Source organism: Chiloscyllium plagiosum, chromosome 29 (genome assembly GCF_004010195.1).
Source record: "Chiloscyllium plagiosum isolate BGI_BamShark_2017 chromosome 29, ASM401019v2, whole genome shotgun sequence".
Taxonomy (NCBI): Eukaryota; Metazoa; Chordata; class Chondrichthyes; order Orectolobiformes; family Hemiscylliidae; genus Chiloscyllium; species Chiloscyllium plagiosum.
In genome coordinates this window covers 41,129,284-41,148,112 of record NC_057738.1, presented here as the reverse complement: position 1 = coordinate 41,148,112, position 18,829 = coordinate 41,129,284, and the positions used below count along the sequence as shown (strand labels likewise).

Sequence of the window (18,829 nt, the reverse complement as noted above, 5' to 3'; positions counted from 1 at the left end):
TGCATTTTGGAAATAATTTGATGTTGCACATGCTCAGGCTGTCATTCTTTCCTCTCCTTACAGCGTCAGAGTATTGGTCATGATATCAACATCCTGCAGGCTTGATAAATTAATCAAAACACTATGGCTACAATGACCATCAGAGTTTGTGAATTCTATGATGAGTCATCCATCTCCTGACTCCCCAAAGCCTGTCCACAAGGCACAAGTCAGGAGGGTAATGGAATACTCCCTACTCACCTGCATGGCAACAATACTCGAGAAGCCTTACATCATCTAGGACAATTAAACCCACTTGATTAACATCGCAACCACGAGCATCCTCTCCATCCAGCACTGTCGAACAGTGGCAATAGTGTGTACTATCTACAGGTTGCACTACAGTGACTTGCCAAGGCTCCTTCAATAGCACCTTCCTCTTATAGCCTCTACCATTTAAAAGGACAAAGGCATTTGATACATCACTAACATTGTCTTGCCCTGCTCACACATGGAACTATTATTACCATTGGTTCATTATTGAGTGGTCAAATCTCATAGAAAACCCTTCCTAACAGTGTTTAAGCTCAAACTAAAAGAACACACTTGAAGTCATAGATTTAACTTTTTGACAAGTTTAAGAAAACTATGATGGAGGTTGCTTCTTATTGCTATGTGTGGTGTCTGACTTCTTTATCGTATCTTGCTCACTTTCAAGCTTTTATGAAGGTACTGTGCAGTATCTGACAGTCACCCTGTCAGCGTTGTATGTATGTTGTAGCAGTTTATGAAGAAGAAAGCGCGCCACCATCTCTCAAGTGAAGGGCTTTATTGTAGCCTCGTCAGCTGTATCCACATTCCATGAATGGGTTCAAATACATATTCAATCCCTTCCTATTAAACTATCAATGAAACTGTCTGAGCAAACAATATACAGTATTATTATGTCATACACAGCTTTATTGTCTCTATTAAGCTATAAATCTTTTGCAGGATATTAAAAGTGTTAACTGTTGAGAAAGAAGCCATCAAGGTATTTTGGGAGGGCAATTCGATTTATGTGCTTAGCTTGACTTTGGTTATTTTTGTGACAAATCCCTGGTATTGTAAGGATTAACTGAGTGCTCAGATTAACTGAGGGAAATCTAGCTTTGTTACCAACACGAGTGGTGCCATGCTCTATATATTTGATTTTATTCAATTTGATTTATTGTTGTAACATGTGCCTAGGTGCAGTGAAACGTTTTGTTTTGCATGCAGTACAGGCGAATATAAAGTGTGTTGGGTGATAGAACAAAGTGAGGAATACAATGTTACAGCTGCAGAGAAGGTGCAGAAAGAATGAGATCAAGATAAATTTGAAAGTTGAGAGCTCCATTTCAGCAGCCTAATAACAGCAGGGAAGAAGCTGTTCTTGAATATGTTGATACATGTGGGAAGTATAGATGGAGTCAATGGATGGAGGCTTGGCTTGCGTGATGGTTTGGCCTATGTTCACAAGTTTCTGTAGTTTCTTACAGCCCTGGGCACAGCAGTTGCCATACCAGGCCGTGTTACACCCAGATTGAATGCTTTCTATAGTACATCCGTAAAATTGGTAAGAGACTTTATGGGCATGCTGAATTTCCTGAGCTTCCTGAGGAAGTTGAGGCATTGTTGTGCTTTCTTGACCATCTCATGAATGTGGGTGGACCAGGACAGATTGTTGGTGATCGTCACACCTAGGAATTTGGCACTCTTGGCCATCTCCACCTCAGCACCATTGATAGATAGGGGGCGTGCCCTCCAATCTGCTTCCTGAAGTCGATGACCAGCTTTTTCATTTTGCTGGTGTTGAGGGAGAGATTGTTAACTTTATTCCACATCACCAAGCACTCTCTCACTTTCCTGAATTCTGTCATGTCATTGTTTGAGATCCAGCCTATGACGGTGGTGTCGCTAGCGAACTTGTAGACGGAGTTTGGCCACACAGTCATGAATGTGACAGGGAGTATAGTAAGGAGCTGAGTATACAGCCTTTCCAGGCACCAGCGTTAAGGACTGTCATGGGAGAGGTGCTGTTACATATGTGGAATCGCAGATGTGGGTCAGTCCAGGTGGAAAAAATACAGTAAAATAAAATTAATGCTTAGTCATACTGGAACACTGTTCTGCAATACACATGACAAATTGGTCCAGTATGCAGCATTCACAAGTTTTACTGGTGTTTCCTTCTGAATTAGCGTTGCACCTGGTCTGATTTCTAGATGATTTCTTCTGTCTCCAGACTGGATTAAAGTGTTTATGAAGCAGCCAGGAATACATGACCTGGAAATGCTAGGAACACTAGCATCACTAACCCCCCACCATCTGTGGATCAGTCAACTGAAAACAGGCCCACTTAGAGAAAGCATCAATCCATGTGCACTACAAAGAGATCAAAAGGCTAATGAGATACAGAAAGGCAGTGGCCTGAGATACAGAGAGCTCTAGAGAGCTCTAGAGAGAGAGAGAGAGAGAGAAAGAAAAAGACCTGAATCATGAAAATTGCAGAAACAGAGTGATTCAGAGTAGCACTGAATTGAGAGAGAGAAAGAGAGGCAGAGAGAGCTGTGGAACATGCTATAGACATTTGGTAATGTGGTCCTTCACATTGACAGCTGGAGTAGGAACTTGCAAATTTCAAAGACTTGGCGAGTTTTCTGTTGTCAGTAAAGATAAGCTTGTGCAGTTTTGTCTGCATCCTGCCTTGTCTGATTTCTGTGCATGAATCTAGTTAGTTCATATGGTGACTGATTGCAGAAATAGCGCCTCATCTGATTTCCCTTCCCCAATGGAATGGGGATATGAGTCACTATCACCCATTTTGTGTTCCTACTGAAGACCAGCATCACCTTCTGTACGGGTGAGAATTGTGAAGTTGTGATGTGATACCCTCTTCATCTGTTTACAACGATTCAGCTGAGCTGATCCAACAGTCAATGCAAATCCTATCTCAGAGTCAGGAACCTGGCAACAGGAAATCCCCAGGAACAATTATTTTCAAAATCATGAGCAGGCTGAATAGGAAGAAATTGTTCCCACTTGTAAAATGAACAAAAATGAGGGAGCACATATTTAAAATGATCTGCAAAAGAAGCAAGAGTGATGTGAGGACATAAACCGTTTTCATACTGTGAACAGTTAGCTGATAGCATGCATTGCGTAGAAATGGAATGGGGCAGGTTCATTTGAGTATTCTTGAGTGTATTGATGATTGTTTAGGTAAAAATAATGTGTAAGGGTAGGAGAGGGAAAGCCGGAGATTGGCACCAGGTATTGATACAACTTAATGAGGATGGGCTGAATGGCCTCCTTCTTCACTGTAATAATTCCTTTTCCGTCAGATTGTGAGTGAATAGTTCCTGAAACATCTTCATGTCAACCACAATCCAACAGATCAGCATCTCTTTTGCTATATAAATTGGTTATCCTTTTGGAAGTTTCTTGTATACCTGCTCTAACAAGTGTAAGATGAAGAATTTTGACTTTGTGTGTTTTAAACAATACTTCACATCAATACAGCTAAAAGTGAGATATCCTGGGAAAACTTTACACCCATCTAGAGCTATATAAGAATGCTAAATTTCAAAGGGACAAACAATTTGTACTGCAAGAGTGCTGATTAGTTGGGAAGTCAACTCCAATTGAGGTATTCTGATGGAGACTGTACATGGGAACCATCGTTCCTTGTTTTTCACTGAATGGTCATCTCGATTTTCAAGCCTCAAATTGGGGTCACAATGGGAAAAGGTTTGAGATGAACTGATTAAGTTACTGTCCGGTACATTCAGAAAAAACTCATTATTGCCAAACCTATCAGACAAAATACTTGAAATTTGGGAAAGGTTTGCACTGATGACAATGCTTTTTTTTCAGAAAAAAAGGTCTTGCTGAACTGCTTTAATCTGTTTATGTATGTTCTAGGTACGTCTGTAATTCAAGTGATTGCTACTGATGCTGATGACCCTACCTATGGGTACAGTGCCCGGGTGGCATACAGCATCTTACAAGGGCAGCCGTACTTCTCAGTGGAATCGGACACAGGTCAGACACTTCTTCAAACTGAAGTTTATTGAATTATCTTGGAAGTATTTGCCTTTTTGATGTCTTTGTAATATCTAGCCTTGACTGTTGGTGTTTTCTTAGAACTTTTTTCTCTATCCCTTCCTGCTATTCTCTGACCTTACATTCCCATAATAACATTCTGTTCTTGACTCTCCTCCTTGATTTGTTACATTGACCCCAGCATGACCCCCCCACCCTCTTGACTTGTCTAGTTAAGCTGCTCACATGTAGACCATTCCAATGGTACAGATTTTGAGACAAGTTCATGTCTCAAAAAAAATCCCCCTTTGCATATGGCTATGGTAGTGTTCCAGAGATTAATACCTTTAAAGTTCTTATAAATTTAGCCCTGAGCCTTTCAAATTTCCTCAGTTGTTTGTATGTCATCAGAATCTGTGTGGACCACAATTGCTAGATCTTTCCTCTTCCATTGACAGTTTTTCCCCAGCCCAGAGCAGATACCCTGAACCCAGGCATTGATTGAAAATGACCCCATCTGGACTCACACGTTTTGTTGCAGATTCCAGTGTGAATTCCCCCTCACTATTCTGTTCCCAATTACAACCATATCCCTTTCAGCTCTCCTCAATTGTATTACTTCCTCCACCAGGGTGTCCTGCTCAGTTAACTTATCCACTCTAAATTTCACTTTCACCCAGTCAAGTGGAGAAAAAACTCAACTCTATTTGACAATTGCAATGCCCATGCTCCTGGCTCCCCCTTACCCACCTTATGTACAGTCACTCCCCCCTATCCCTGAACACTGGCCAAATCAGGTAACCTCACTCTCAGGGCTATCACTTATGCTTCTTGGAATAAAGTGATTATGTAAACCTCTTAAACAGGATCTTAAACAACGTCAGAAATTGCTGGAAAAACGCAGCAGGTCAGGCATCATTGACGGAGAAAAAGCAGAATTAAAATTTCAAGTCCAGTGACCCTTCACCAGAACTCAAGAAGACTCTGAAGAAGAGTCACTGGACATGAAGCATTCACTGTTTCTCTCTCCACTGATGCTGCCAGATCTGCTGAGTTTCTCCAGCATCTTCTGATTTTTGTTTTTAATTTCCAGCATCCACAGTTCGTTGTTTTTATTTTACACTCACAATCTTGTTTCTTTCAACTAAGTCACCTCTTATTCTACTAAACTCCAGTGGATATGAGCCAAGCCTGTCCTTCCTTTCCTCATAAGGCAACTCACCCATTCAATCCAGTATTGTCTAGTAAAGTTATCGTGATGCATGGACATTTGACAGCGTGTAGGAGGTGTGTCTCATTGGTTACTGTATGCCTCATCATGGACCCATCTCTGCAAAAATCATTATCATGTAACCAGTGCGTCTCATTGTAAAAATAACAGCACAAGTTGAGGTGGTGATCGAAAAGCTGGCATTTGAGAACAGGGCAGGTTATTTTAGTGATGGAGGAATCTGTCAATATTTCAGATAGATAAACGAGCCATGTAAATGGAATATGGCTTCTGTACAAATGGACTTTGCCTTCTTTGTGGATATATCACTTCCCAATGTCACCTTTCCCACAGTGTGGCCTGTATATTTGAAATGTCAGAACTCACAAGGGATTGATGATCTGCTTTTGACCAGCATCACCTTTCAATTATTCAGGACATTACATGTCTGACAATATAACGGTGCAGACCTCTGCAGTATGAGATCTGGAATACCGCACTGTACAAGTCTAATCTTTTAGTAATTGAGCTGCCTCAAATATCCCAACACTAATGGGATTTTATGCACAAAATACGCTGGATTAACCTGAATGGAACAGAGAAATGGTGCTTTTGCACAGCTGTAATGTGATTGCTCGGGGACTTTTGGGTTACAGCATGACGAGCTGTTTTGTAACTCCCGCCGTTGCTCACTTCATCAAATATTAGTGATGAAGAGATTAAGCAACGATTTACATTTGATACTGAAGATTATGGGTTACCACAGAAAGGCAGGCAATCTTTTAAGCTATTAATAATAAACAATGTCTGAAAATGAAGCTAAAATTCTAAACATGCAACATGAAATCCAAAGGGAATAGAGAGACTAGGATCAATCCAGTCAGCCACTTCCAGCATATTCCTGATGAAGGGTTTATGCTCAAAATGCCCCTGCTCCTTGGATGCTGCCTGATCAGCTGTACTTTTCCAGTGCCACATGTTTTGGCTCTGATCTCCAGCATCTGCAGTCCTCAATTTCTCCCACTTTCAGCTTATGCAATGGTCACCTTCACCTTGTCTTGAAATCTACCAACATTCACACATGGTACATGTAAATGAAGTACTAAGAGCACATCTGGGCACCACACATTAGGAAGGATTTATTGGCCTTGGAGGGAGTACAATGCAGGATTACAAGAATGAAACCAGCATTCAGGGGTTATGAGGAAAGATTATGCCAATCAGGCCTATTGTCTCTACCATTTAGAAGGTTAAGGAGTGATCTGATTGAAGGAAATGACAGGGTAGATAAAGATAAATGCTTCCACTAGTTGGGGATTTGAAAGCATAGTCTGAGAATTAGAGCCAAACCATTCAGGAGAGATGGGAGGAAATGTTTCCACACACAAAGGATGGTAGATGTTTGGAACTCTCTTCCACAAATGACATGGAATCTGGATCAGGTAATTTTAAATCTGAGATAGATTTTTTTTGTTCAGCAAAGGGATATGGGCCAAAGGCAGGTATATGGAGTTAAGCCACAGATCAGCCATGATCTGATTGAATGGTGGATAGGCTCAAGGGGCTGAATAGCCTACTCCTGTTTCTATGTTTTACTTGAGATATGGATGTATAAACCTGATCAAAACTCAATTTCATTTACTTGTACTTAGAAAATTCAATATATTCTCAAAGTCTTTACGTATCGGTGTTTTTGGGAGGCAATGTTTAAATTCATGGTTCGACTTGGTTTCAAAAATTGCAGGAGAAACTAGCCTAATCAAATATTAGTTATCTGCACTACTCAATTATAGATATAGCCTGGCCTATAAGACTCTATATTCCTCAGCAGTTTGCTTTGACTTATTTTGAACTACTGTGCGCAACAGCAATACATTCATATGGCACCTAATTAACAGAGTCAAACATTTTCAGGCACTTCACAGAAACATTATCAGATGAGGTTTGACATTGAATTACAAAAGGTGATATTAGAATTGCTGGCCTGATGTTCCATCTGAGAGAGATGATTTAAGAAACATCTTAAAAATAGGAGATGGCAAGGGATGTTCCAGAATGTGGGGATTTGGTTCTAAAGCCATGATTGCCCAGTGGTACAGGAATTAAAATCAGGAATGCTCTACAGTCAAGAATCTGAGGAGTTCATTGATCTCAGAGGGGTGTGAGACTGGAGGAGGCTGTAGGGATAGGGAGACAGAATGTTTCTCTCAAATCACGTCCAGCCCATCAGATAAATTGATTATTTAATTCTGTTAAGCCAAGCCGCTGCTTGTAAGCATTTGACCTCCACATCTCCATGTGCCCAGCCCCCACCTATTCAGTAAAGCCACTTCTGGCTGACTGGGTGAAAGGCATCACTGATATTGCAGCTCTAGTGAAACCCCAGGTATCACGTATTCAAGCTGCCAAATCCTTCAGCTAATGTTGATCGCATGAGTGGATAAGTACTGAGAGAGTAATACGATCAAAAAATTGAGAGCAAAATAAAAACGACAGCTCATTTTAGTCAAATTGCAACATCGGATGTTTTGGCACAGACAGCAATCTGGAAAGTAGGTCATTGTGGTTGTCTTTAAAAAAAAAGACCAAAAAATGTCCCAAGAACTGATAATAATTTCAGTGCTTTACAAATCTGCACACCTAAAAATCCAGTTAGCTAAATGGTCCCTGTAATTAGCAGGCTGTCTTCATGGTGGAAAGAATACAGCTGGGAGGGAGAAGAGAAATAAATGATCATTATCATTTGTAAATTAAAGCTTCTCAGTTTTTGAATGTGACGTACTGTTCAGGAGGAGACGCTTCTTAAGAAGCAAAGTAAGTTGTTCAGACTATTGCTGAGATCAGCGTGTGATGAAGCTGAAGGAATTCACCTGGAGGGACTGAAATGTCTCAGCAGTTCAGCTGCTGTCCTGTGGTGAACCCAAGAGGTTTCCGACTGGCCTTTTGTTAAGAACTGGCGCCTCCATCTGTTCCTTACAAGATACATGCAATTGGGGTGGAGTTGCTGTGAGGGGTCTAATACACTGAGTGCTCTGGACCGAGTTAACATGTCGCAGCCTCCAGGGTTGTATGGATTGGTGCCACCATGCCAGTGAGGTTAACAGGAAAGCAAAATCAGTCAGGCTGCGAAAGCTGCTCTTGGGTTGATGCAGTCTGCACTCTGCCTCTCCAAACCAATTACACTCTCAATACACCTTAATGAATACAACACCAACGTGCATTTATACAGCAAATTTGCTCCAATGAAATTATACATACTGCTTCACATAGTGATTATCAATCAATGTATTTTTTACTCATTCTCAGGGCATTGCTGGCTGGCTGAGCATTTATTGCCCACCCCGAAGTTATACTGAGGAGTCAACCACATTAGGGTCGGTCTGAAATCATTTGTAGGCCAGCTGTTTCCTTTCCTGACAGACATTAGTGAACCAGATGGGTTTCTTCACCTGACAATCATTTCATGGTCATCTTTGGTGGGCGGCACGGTGGCACAGTGGTCAGCACTGCTGCCTCACAGCGCCAGAGACCCGGGTTCAATTCCCGCCTCAGGCGACTGACTGTGTGGAGTTTGCACGTTCTCCCCGTGTCTGCGTGGGTTTCCTCCGGGTGCTCCGGTTTCCTCCCACAGTCCAAAGATGTGCAGGTCAGGTGAATTGGCCATGCTAAATTGCCCTTAGTGTTAGGTAAGGGGTAAATGTAGGGGTATGGGTGGGTTGCGCTTCGGTGGGGTGGTGTGGACTTGTTGGGCTGAAGGGCCTGTTTCCATACTGTAAGTAATCTAATCTAATCTAATTAAACACATCATTCCAGATTTTTGTTGACTTCACCATCTGCTAGAGTGAGATTCGAACCTGGGTCCCTAGGACATTGCCTGGGTCAGTTGATTAAAATTCCAGTGATAATGTCACTAGGTTGTCACCATCTGATTTGAAACTGGTCTTATATCGAGATGCTGTGACAAACGACCAAGAGGTCAGTCGAATAGGTCGATTATAAGAAGAGGGGAGAAAGATCAAGCTTTGGAGATGATTTTGGAAGAATCTCAGGTTCTAAATAGATGAAGGTACAGTCACTAGTGGTGGAGTGATTATTGTCACAGTGCTGAAGGAACTGTAATTGGATGAACACAAATATGTTGCTCGATAGTAGGGCTGAACGAGACTACAAAAATGGATCCGGGCAAGAAGCATCTTTGAAAATGACTTAAAAGATGTATTGAGCCATTTGTTAGCTTAATTGATGCTCCCACATCGGTTATTAGCAAACTGATTCTTTTAAAGCATGGCTCCTGTGTAAGTCATGAGAAAACAAGCTCCATTGGAAGGATCTCCTCAAAAAGTGGAAATCTGAGTCATGTTTAGATACCCTTCAATTTGGAGAAAGTGAGGACTGCAGATGCTGGAGAGTCAGAGTTGATAAAACATGGTGCAGCAGGTCAGGCAGCATCAGAGCAAGAGAGTCAACGTTTTGGGCATAGTCATTCTTCAGGACTGGTAGTGTCAGGACTGGGCTGTCAGTGTGAGTTGGTATGGTCGACAGGGAAATAGTTCTCCTGGAATATTGACTAAGGAAGGATTGTTGAGGTCTGATGATAACAGGAACAACTAATTTAAGGTAATCAGGTAAGCCCAGAATGCAACTCACTTACATTTACCACAAGAAGTGACATACATTCATACACAGGGCCACACCTTTGCAAAACAAAAGTTCAAGCCTTGCACATTTTCTGAATTATTCAGAAATGTATAGTTCCCCGTTGGATACTCCATGGCATTGCTTCAGTCTTCAGATGTGGCTTGCCAACCAGTTTCTCCTGTAATGGAAATTGTTCTGATTGTTTGAAATTTGGCATTCTTGCATTTGTCCTGATGAGTGTAAGATGAGAAGGATTTTGGTAATAACCAAGCCTATTCTTTTGAAACGTAGCCATGAAGTTGATTCTCTGGTGGTTTAGAGCATTTCCTGGTCGAGGATTCCGAACGAGGGGATGACTATTGATTGTGATACCGTACAATGTCCCAGAAAATTCTTGGCTACATCATCAACATTTTTTTTAACATGACAACATCTCAACATCTCACAAAACCAGACAATCCAGCATTGTGAGTTGGAATATCCTCCAGTCCACAGCTGGTACAATACAGTGAAATCAATGAAGGGGATAGTTTTACTTATTCATTCTTGTTAAGTGACCCCACCATTCCCCCGCATCTTCACAATCAGTAAATGCTTTTGGAGATGCAAAACTAAGCAAACTAGCCAATTTTTCTGTTTCTGAAACAGAACATGCAGGAAAAACAGGACCTTGGTCAGAGGGGCCAATGAGCCGAGCCGTGACAGATGGAATTTAATTTAGATAAATATGAGGCATTGCATTTTGGAAAGGCAAATCAGGGCAGGACTTATACACTCAACAGTAGAGCCCTGGGCAGTGCACCAAACAAAGATACCTTGGAGTTCAGGTTCATTGTTCCTTGAAGGTGGAATCATAGGTAGACAGGATAGTGAAGAAGGCTTTTGGCATACTTATCTTCACTGGTCAAAACATTGAGTATGGGAGTTGGGGTGTCATGTTACGGCTGTACAGGACATTGGTGAGGTCACTTTTAAAATACTGCATTCAATTCTGGTCTCCCTGCTTTAGGAAAGATTATGTGAAACTAGAACAAGAGGGCAGAGCCTCAAAATTACAGGGAGCAGATTTAGGACTGAATTGAGATGGAACTTCTTCACCCAGACAATTGTGAATCCATGGATTTCCCTGCCCAGTGAAATAGTTGAGGTTTCCTCATTGAATGTTTTTAAAGCTAAGATAGATAATGTTTCGAGCAGTACATGAATTAAGAGTTACAGTGAGAGGGCGGGTAAGTGGAACTGAGGCCATAAAAAGATCAGCCATGATCTTATTAATTGGCAGAATGGGCTCAAAGGGCCAGATGACCTACTCTTGTTCCTATTTCTTATGTACTTATCTTCTTCTTATGATTCAGAAAAGGTTTACAAGGATGGTGCCAGTGTTGGAGGGTTTGAGCTATTGGGAGAAGCTGAATAGACTGGTGCTGTTTTCCCCTGAGCATCGGAGGCTGAGGGGTGACCTTAAACAGGTTTATAAAATTATGATGGGCAAGGATAGGATGAATAGCCATTGTCATTTTCCCAGAGTAGGAAGTCCAAAACTAGAGGGCATAGATTTAAGGTGAGAGGGGAAATATTTAAAAGGAACCTAAGGGGCAACATTTCTACACAGAAGGTGGTGTGTGTATGGAATGAACTGCCAGAGGAAGTGGTGGAGGCTGGTACAATTACAAAATCTAAAAGCATCTGGATGGGTACATGATTAAGAAGGATTTAGAGTGATATGGACCATGTGCTGGCAAATGGGACTAGATTAATTTAGGATATCTGGTTGGCATGGACAAGTTGGACTGAAGGACCTGTTTCCATGCTGTGTAACACAATGACTTCAAATACATGTTCTCTGCCTTCAGCTATTTTAATGATTTTCCCAGAATGCTGACATCTGCTCCTGTCAGTACATTGAGGCAGTTAAGGGACAATTTTAACCAAATGAGCCAATGGGATCAGATGGAATGCCCTGTAGGGGCAAATTTAACTCCATCCTGATGACCAGGAAACTGAGAAGATTGGGAACAATGCCATTTTTACACTGACCTGGTTTTAATCTCCATAAAGTTGTTATGAAAGTTCATATTTCATCTCATTTATGGATGTGAGCTTGAAGGCTTGTAGAGATACCTGGATTAGTGCACTTTTTTAAAATGTCAATGAAAAGCTTTGGAATTTATTTTCAAGAAGGCTTTTCTTGGAAGACATACAGTTTTGTTGATCTTTGTTCCTTAAATTCACTCGAGTGAAAACTTTTCCTTTGAACTTTTCTTTTGCCCGGATTTTGTGGCTGTTCCATTTGAATATGGTTAGAGATTGTTTGGATTTTCCATTGGTCACCAGCCAGCTAAAGGAGAAGGAGCTTCCCAGCTCAGCTCTCCCGTTTCTGGAAAAGCAGCCCCATAATTCCCATGTGGTGCCTAGAGCCTGGGTCTGACAGCCCTCATATGAGAAGCATTTGTTGATATCTCCTGAATGACTGAATCATCAAAGAGCCCCAGTGACAACTACATGTGTCAAGGTCCACCTGTCTTTGTGCACTGTAAAGTCAGACAAAGAGCCATCAGAATATCTCAAACCTTATCTTTTTTACCTTCAAGACCAAAGACTTTTGGACCAAAAGTGTTTTTGTTTATTTCTGTAGACAGATTTTAAAAAAAAATTCTCTTTACTTAGTGTATGCATCTTTTGGGCCATTTATGGAGGCAAACATTTATAGTCTGATATTACAAACTACATGTGTAACGTTTTTACAGTTTTAAGTCATTAGGTTTGTTTTTCAATATATCAATAATTTTGTGCTTGTTGAAGAAACCTGGTTCATGGCAACATTTTTATTTTAAGTCTGTTTGAATTTAAATGTCTGTATTGGGAAGTTGGTGAAGCAATTATATTGAAGTGTGATTCCTGGAACGTTGGGACTGAAGAGATACAATGCCTGCCTCCCATCTCAATCATAATAATGATCATGAGCAACACTGGGCAAGCATAGAAGAAGTGTTTCCATCCCACATCCCTGCAACAATGGTCTACTCTGTGGTTGAAGCTAGAATAATACAAAATAGATAATGTTGGCTATTCATCTTGAAGCATAAATAAATCAAAGCTAACTCCAGAGTTGTGCTGCAGACTTTCAAGTCAGTGTAAGAAGATTTGTTCCCTCTGTGGATGGATGAGAAAGATGTGAGAGATCTGCAATGTTATTCCAATGGGAGACTGACCTTGTATAAAATGAGAATACCCCAATACTTTGGAATTGGGGGACGGACGATATGGTTCTCTTTTGCTTCCTAACCCAGTGGGAAGATTAGAGGTAAATTGAGGAAGAATATTTCATTCAACATGTGACCAGATTCTGAAGTCCATTTCCTGAAATGGTTGGAAATGCAAAAAAACCCTTTCATTTCATAGGACTTCGACATGTACTGAGATGTTGAATTATACAGAGCGATACCGCAAGAGTTAGCAAAGGGATTAGGTTGGTTGATTCTTGGGCAGTCAGCAGATACAATGGGCTGAATAGGCTTTGCCTGACCTTTACATTTTCAATGTTATTTTGAAAGAGAGTTACAGCTCTCGGGGGGACAGCAACAACTGTAAGAGGATGTTCAGCGTAATCTAAGTGTCAGCAATCTCTAACACCAGGAGTCTAGTGCACTGTTCTAAACAGTGTAAGTTCAATGCTATAAGATTGCAGCAAAAGGAAATAATTTAGGAAACATGTAGCCAACAAAACAAAATAAAATGCACGAGAAATGCAAACCAGGCAGGTGACTCCTCATTGGTTTTACACCATTGTGGAAAATTAGGATCCATTCTGAAGAACAAGCAATTGGCTAAATAAACATCCAGACAGAGGTTACAATTCTGAAACCATTTAAGAAACACCCAGAAATTCACAGTGACATGCATCGTCTTGACTAGATGTATGACAACGGATGCAATATCTTTTTGGTAAGTGGTTTGTGATCACAGTTGCGCTCTGCCAAAGAAACAGAGCTGGAGTGTTTGGCAGTGAGTGGTCAGCATTGTCCCATAATAATTTATCTGTTGAGAAATAACATGACGAAACAGATGAATAAGATGTTGGTCTGTTGTGAGTCATAAGCAAGGCATTCTGCCAAGCAACATTTGCTATTTTCATGTATTTTGTTGAGCAAGGAAATTGTTTTCTCTGGATTTATTTGAACTGTTCCCATAGATCTATCAATTTGCATTTATTTTTAATGGAGCAGCATGGAATATAAAAAAGACTCCAGTGATACAACAAGAGTCAGAAAAAAGGGATTAGATTAACTCTTGGATGACCAGCACAGATACATGGGCTGAATAGCTTCCATCTGGTCTTTAAATTTTCAATGTTTTTTAAAGGAGAGTTATAGCTGTCTGGGGGACGGCAATGTCTGAAAGATGGTATTTAACATAATCTTAGTGACAGTAAAATCTAAGTCCAGGCTCCCAGTGCAGAATTTTAAGCGGTCTAAATTCAATAGTACTGAATTAATGCTGGAGTATTTGCCCTTCTGATCTGAAGGTGCTGGCTTATGTTTGGGCTTTTTTGCACAGGCACCAATTGCTCGGTGGCTCAGTGGTTAGTACTGCTGTCTCACAGCACTAGGGTCGCAGGTTCAATTCCAGCCTTGGGTGACTGTGTGGAGTTTGCACATTCTCCCTGTGTCTGTGGGGGTTTCCTCCCACAATCCAATGATGTGCAGTTAGGTGAATCGGCTATGCTAAGTTGTCCGTAGTGTCAGGTGCATTAGTCAGATAGGAAATGGGTCTGGGTGGGTTACTCTTTGGAGGGTTGGTGTGGACTTGTTGGGCTGAAGGGCCTGTTTCCACACAGTAGGGAATCTAATCTGAAAAAACATTCACCAAAGCAGCTGTTTTTTTTTTAATGTATGAGCAAAGACTGAAGGTTCTGAAAGGCAATGCCACTTGCAGGACCTCCACGTAGTGAGAGGCCAGTGGGAATATTATATACTTGGCATGGAATTTACACTAGATTTTACTGGTTTTGCTCATCTGCAACCAATCAAGCCGTTGTGAGTGACTGCCGAATTCCACACACATATTACGCCCGGTACAAATTGAGTGTCTATGATCTGTTAGCACAAATTTTTATCGTATCTCATTAGAAAATGCCCTGCTCATAAAGTGGCAACACTCAAATCAACTTACATGTGACAAGTTTCCACTCACTGAACCAACCTGTGAACTTAGGGCAGATGCTCCGAATAAAGTTACATGTTTTTGAGTGCTGTGATGTTTAACTGGAGTGATTTAAAAATATTAAAGTGTTAAAGGTCCACAGCTGGCTGCTCTAAACCAATATAACTTAAATAAATCTCATAATTATGTCCATAAAAGGTACGAGACATGTTTTAAAGTGAAAGGACTTAGATTCTTGATCATAATGAAAGATTATTGGAAGAGGGAATGGAATGCAGGATTGAAGCGTTGAGGTTAAAATCAAATTAGACATAAGCTTATTGAATGGTGGGACAGGCTCAAAGGACCAGGCACCTCCTCTTGTCCATTGTTTGTATGTTGGTAATTTCAGGACAGAGAGATAGTGAGGACTGCTGATGCTGGAGATCAGAGACGAGAGTGTGGTGCTGGAAAAGCACAGCTGGTCAGGCAGCATCCGAGGAGCAGAAGAGTTGACATTTCAGGCATAAGCTTGATGAAGGGCTTATGTCCGAAACATCGTTTCTCCTGATCCTCAGATGCTGCCTGACCGGCTGTGCTTTTCCAGCACAACACTTTCGACTCTGTTTGTAATTTCAATTCTCCACAAGTGATGGACATGAGACCATGATTTTAAATAATTTTCTTTTGTGGTTAACCGTTACTTGTTGTATTAATCAAGTTGCACCAAGTTACCAAAATTGTTTGTATACCTAGGAATATCTTTTAATCTCTTAATGAATGGAATAATCTGGGCAAAGTAATGATTATTTTATGATGGCTATCATTGTGTGCAATCTTCATGAATGGCCAGAATCATTATCCATTTCCATTTCACAGTCCTCACTTTCTCCTAGCAGACTCTGCCCTTACAGTGTGTTATGATACCGGGTAAACCGTCCTGCTTAATTTAAACCAGCAACACAGAAAAGATTTATCCCGTGCAGTAATCTGTGAAAATTCGAGAGACCAAGAACAACTTAATGTAGAAATTAACAACTTTATATCTTAAGATATAACAGAGAATAATTAACTCACAACTATTTACAACTCCTTCCTCTAACCTATCTTTTACCTTTTCCTTTCTATAATACTAGTCCAATAAAACCCCATGATTAAGATTTACCAAAAATTCAAGTTTACAAAACCAGCCATCTGTCCAATTTTCTATTTGCATCTTCCTGTGTCTTGTTTTCTTCTTAGTGATTATGCTTCACAGGTTGCTGATCGATAAAGGTACCTTTAAGAGAGCTATTCTCTGGGCTGTTTGCAGATGTCGTTGGCTTGGCAGTTCTTCTCCAACTGTTTGATTTTCCCCGGTCTTATACCCCAAAGCATTGGATGTGTCATTGGTTTTTAATAATGTCAATATATTAAATTCAAACTTGATTGGAAGTTGGTATTTGGGGTATAATTTAAACTGATTGGCCAAATTCGAATTTGTTTTTGTCTCCAGGCAACCAGCTACTTTAACTGCTGGACCAGAAGGTTTCATTATATTTTGTTCAGAATATTTGGTGCTGTCAGGTAGTTCTGCTAGCTTTTAACTTCCCTAAAGGTATGGTACACCCACATCTTCATAACAAGTATACCATTAAATGTACTCAGTCTTCTTCGCATGGTTGGGGAATCCTGAAGAAGGGCCTGTGCCCGAAACGTCGAATCTCCTGTTCCCTGGATGCTGCCTGACCTGCTGTGCTGTTCCAGCAATAAAGTTTCAACTTTGATCTCCAGCATCTGCAGACCTCACTTTCTCCTGGGGAATCAAGGACTAGAGGGCATCAGTTTAAGGTTAGAGTGGAAAGAATAAATTGGAACCTGAGGGGCAACGTTTTTACACATTGGATGGTACTCATGTGAAATGATCTGTCAGTCGAAGTGGTTGAGGCGAGTACATTAACAACGTTTAAAAGACATTTAGACAAATACATGGATAGTAAAGATTTAGAAGGATAGTGTGATTAGACATTTTGGGTGGCATGGACCAGTTTAGGCCAAAGGATCTGTCTCCATGCTGTAGGACTCTATGACTCTGTCGGTTATAATAAATCTGGCTGAACATGTTCTCCTTCTGACCCCAACAAAATTGCAAGCAACTTTAACATCATGCATTCACCTTGGCTGAGATCAATTAATGCAACAGAGTTCAGAAATCAAAATTATGACCCTGTGATCTATCTATTGTAGTTTCACACCCATCAGCAAAGTTAGCAATCTGAACCTTCCGGGAGCTAGATTTTGCTGGTTAGGCTAACATGTTACTTTACTGTTTCACAGCATGGTTTAGTAATTATTACAGAGATGTTTGTAATTTTTCAGATAATGTAAGATGCTGACTTAGATTTCAGTGACTGAACAAGAGTAAAATCCCCCAAGAATCTGGTAATTGTTTTTTTTCTGCTGTTTTATTAATTCCCTGCAACTCTGATTAATTTGATTTATTTTTGTCCTTGTGGGTTATTGTAGGTATTATTCGGACAGCTTTACCAAACATGGACAGAGAAGCAAAGGAGCAGTATCAAGTGATCATCCAGGCAAAGGACATGGGTGGACAGATGGGAGGATTATCAGGCACAACATCTGTAAACATCACCCTCACTGATGTTAATGACAATCCTCCCAGATTTCCTCAAAGTGAGTTACAGTCAATGATTTGCTGCTAAATTTAGATCCATAATTTATCAGTATGTAGCATTTATGAATAAAAGCATAAACCTATTTGAGCGCCATCACACCTTTTTAGTCTGAATGAGTCTAGTGTCTACACAGTTAGGAATGTTACTCAAATAATATTCACTTCCAATGTAGAAAACATCCTTTTGCGAGATTTACATAAAGCTGATTAAAACAAAGGGTTCTGAAAATATTAAATCCATAGTTTACTAACTACCCACACACATTACCCAACATTCAAGTCAGAGAACAATGTACAAATGATGTACCTATTGGAAAGATAGTTTTTGATTATTCAGAAAAATATAGCCTGGCTATTTAAATTGTATTCTGTTAAATATTCCTTTGATAGAATGAATGCTTGAGAATCAAAATAATTTGTTTACACAGGCAGAGTGGAAGCAGAAAGCCTTGTCTACTGTAAGAATTGACTGTCCTATGACCTTGAGAAGTTTAAGAGTACAACAATTCCTGACCTCTGGCTACAAGTGTTCAGTGTCTCAGCAATCTCTGTTCAATCCTAACAATCTGCTAACCTTGTTATGGGCAAGCAAGATGAAAGGAATACACTGCCTCTTTCTAGTCCTATGACTCCAACACTCACAATGTAAATTTAAATGTTTTACCCAGTTACTGATCCAGCCAATTATCTGCTTTATCTATAGTAGGTTCAGAATAAAGAGATCCATCAAACAGGTTTCTTCACTGAGCAACACAATTGTTGACAAAGATGTGGCATGGTGGCTCAATGGTTTGCACTGCTACCTCAATGCATCAAGAACCATGGTTCGATTCCACCCTCAGGCAACTGTCTGTGTGGAGTTTGCATATTGTCCCCTTGAGTGTGTGAGTTTCCTTGAGGTACTCTGGTTTCCTCCCACAGTCAAAACATATGCAGCTTAGGTGGATTGGCCATGCTAAATTGTTAATAGTGTCCAGGGATGTGCAGGTGAGGTGGATTAGCCATGGGAAATGCAGGGTTAGGGTAGGGGGTGTGTGTCTGCATGGGATGCTCTTCAGAGGGTCAGTGTGGATTCGATGGGCCAAATGGCCTGCTTCCACACTGTGGAGACTCTATGCAAA

The 18,829-nt window shown here is 40.7% G+C and overlaps 1 protein-coding gene across 6 annotated transcripts in view; it reads left to right on the top strand.

Moving 5' to 3' along the window:
* LOC122564560 (cadherin-6-like) overlaps window positions 1-18,829 on the top strand; it is a 208,646-nt gene that overhangs the window by 100,279 nt on the left and 89,538 nt on the right. For all 6 annotated transcript variants that reach the window (XM_043719632.1, XM_043719634.1, XM_043719629.1 and 3 more), the window contains exons 4-5: window positions 3,925-4,044; window positions 17,540-17,707. In XM_043719632.1, coding sequence (XP_043575567.1) covers window positions 3,925-4,044; window positions 17,540-17,707 — 288 coding nt within the window. The remainder of the gene's footprint in view (window positions 1-3,924; window positions 4,045-17,539; window positions 17,708-18,829) is intronic.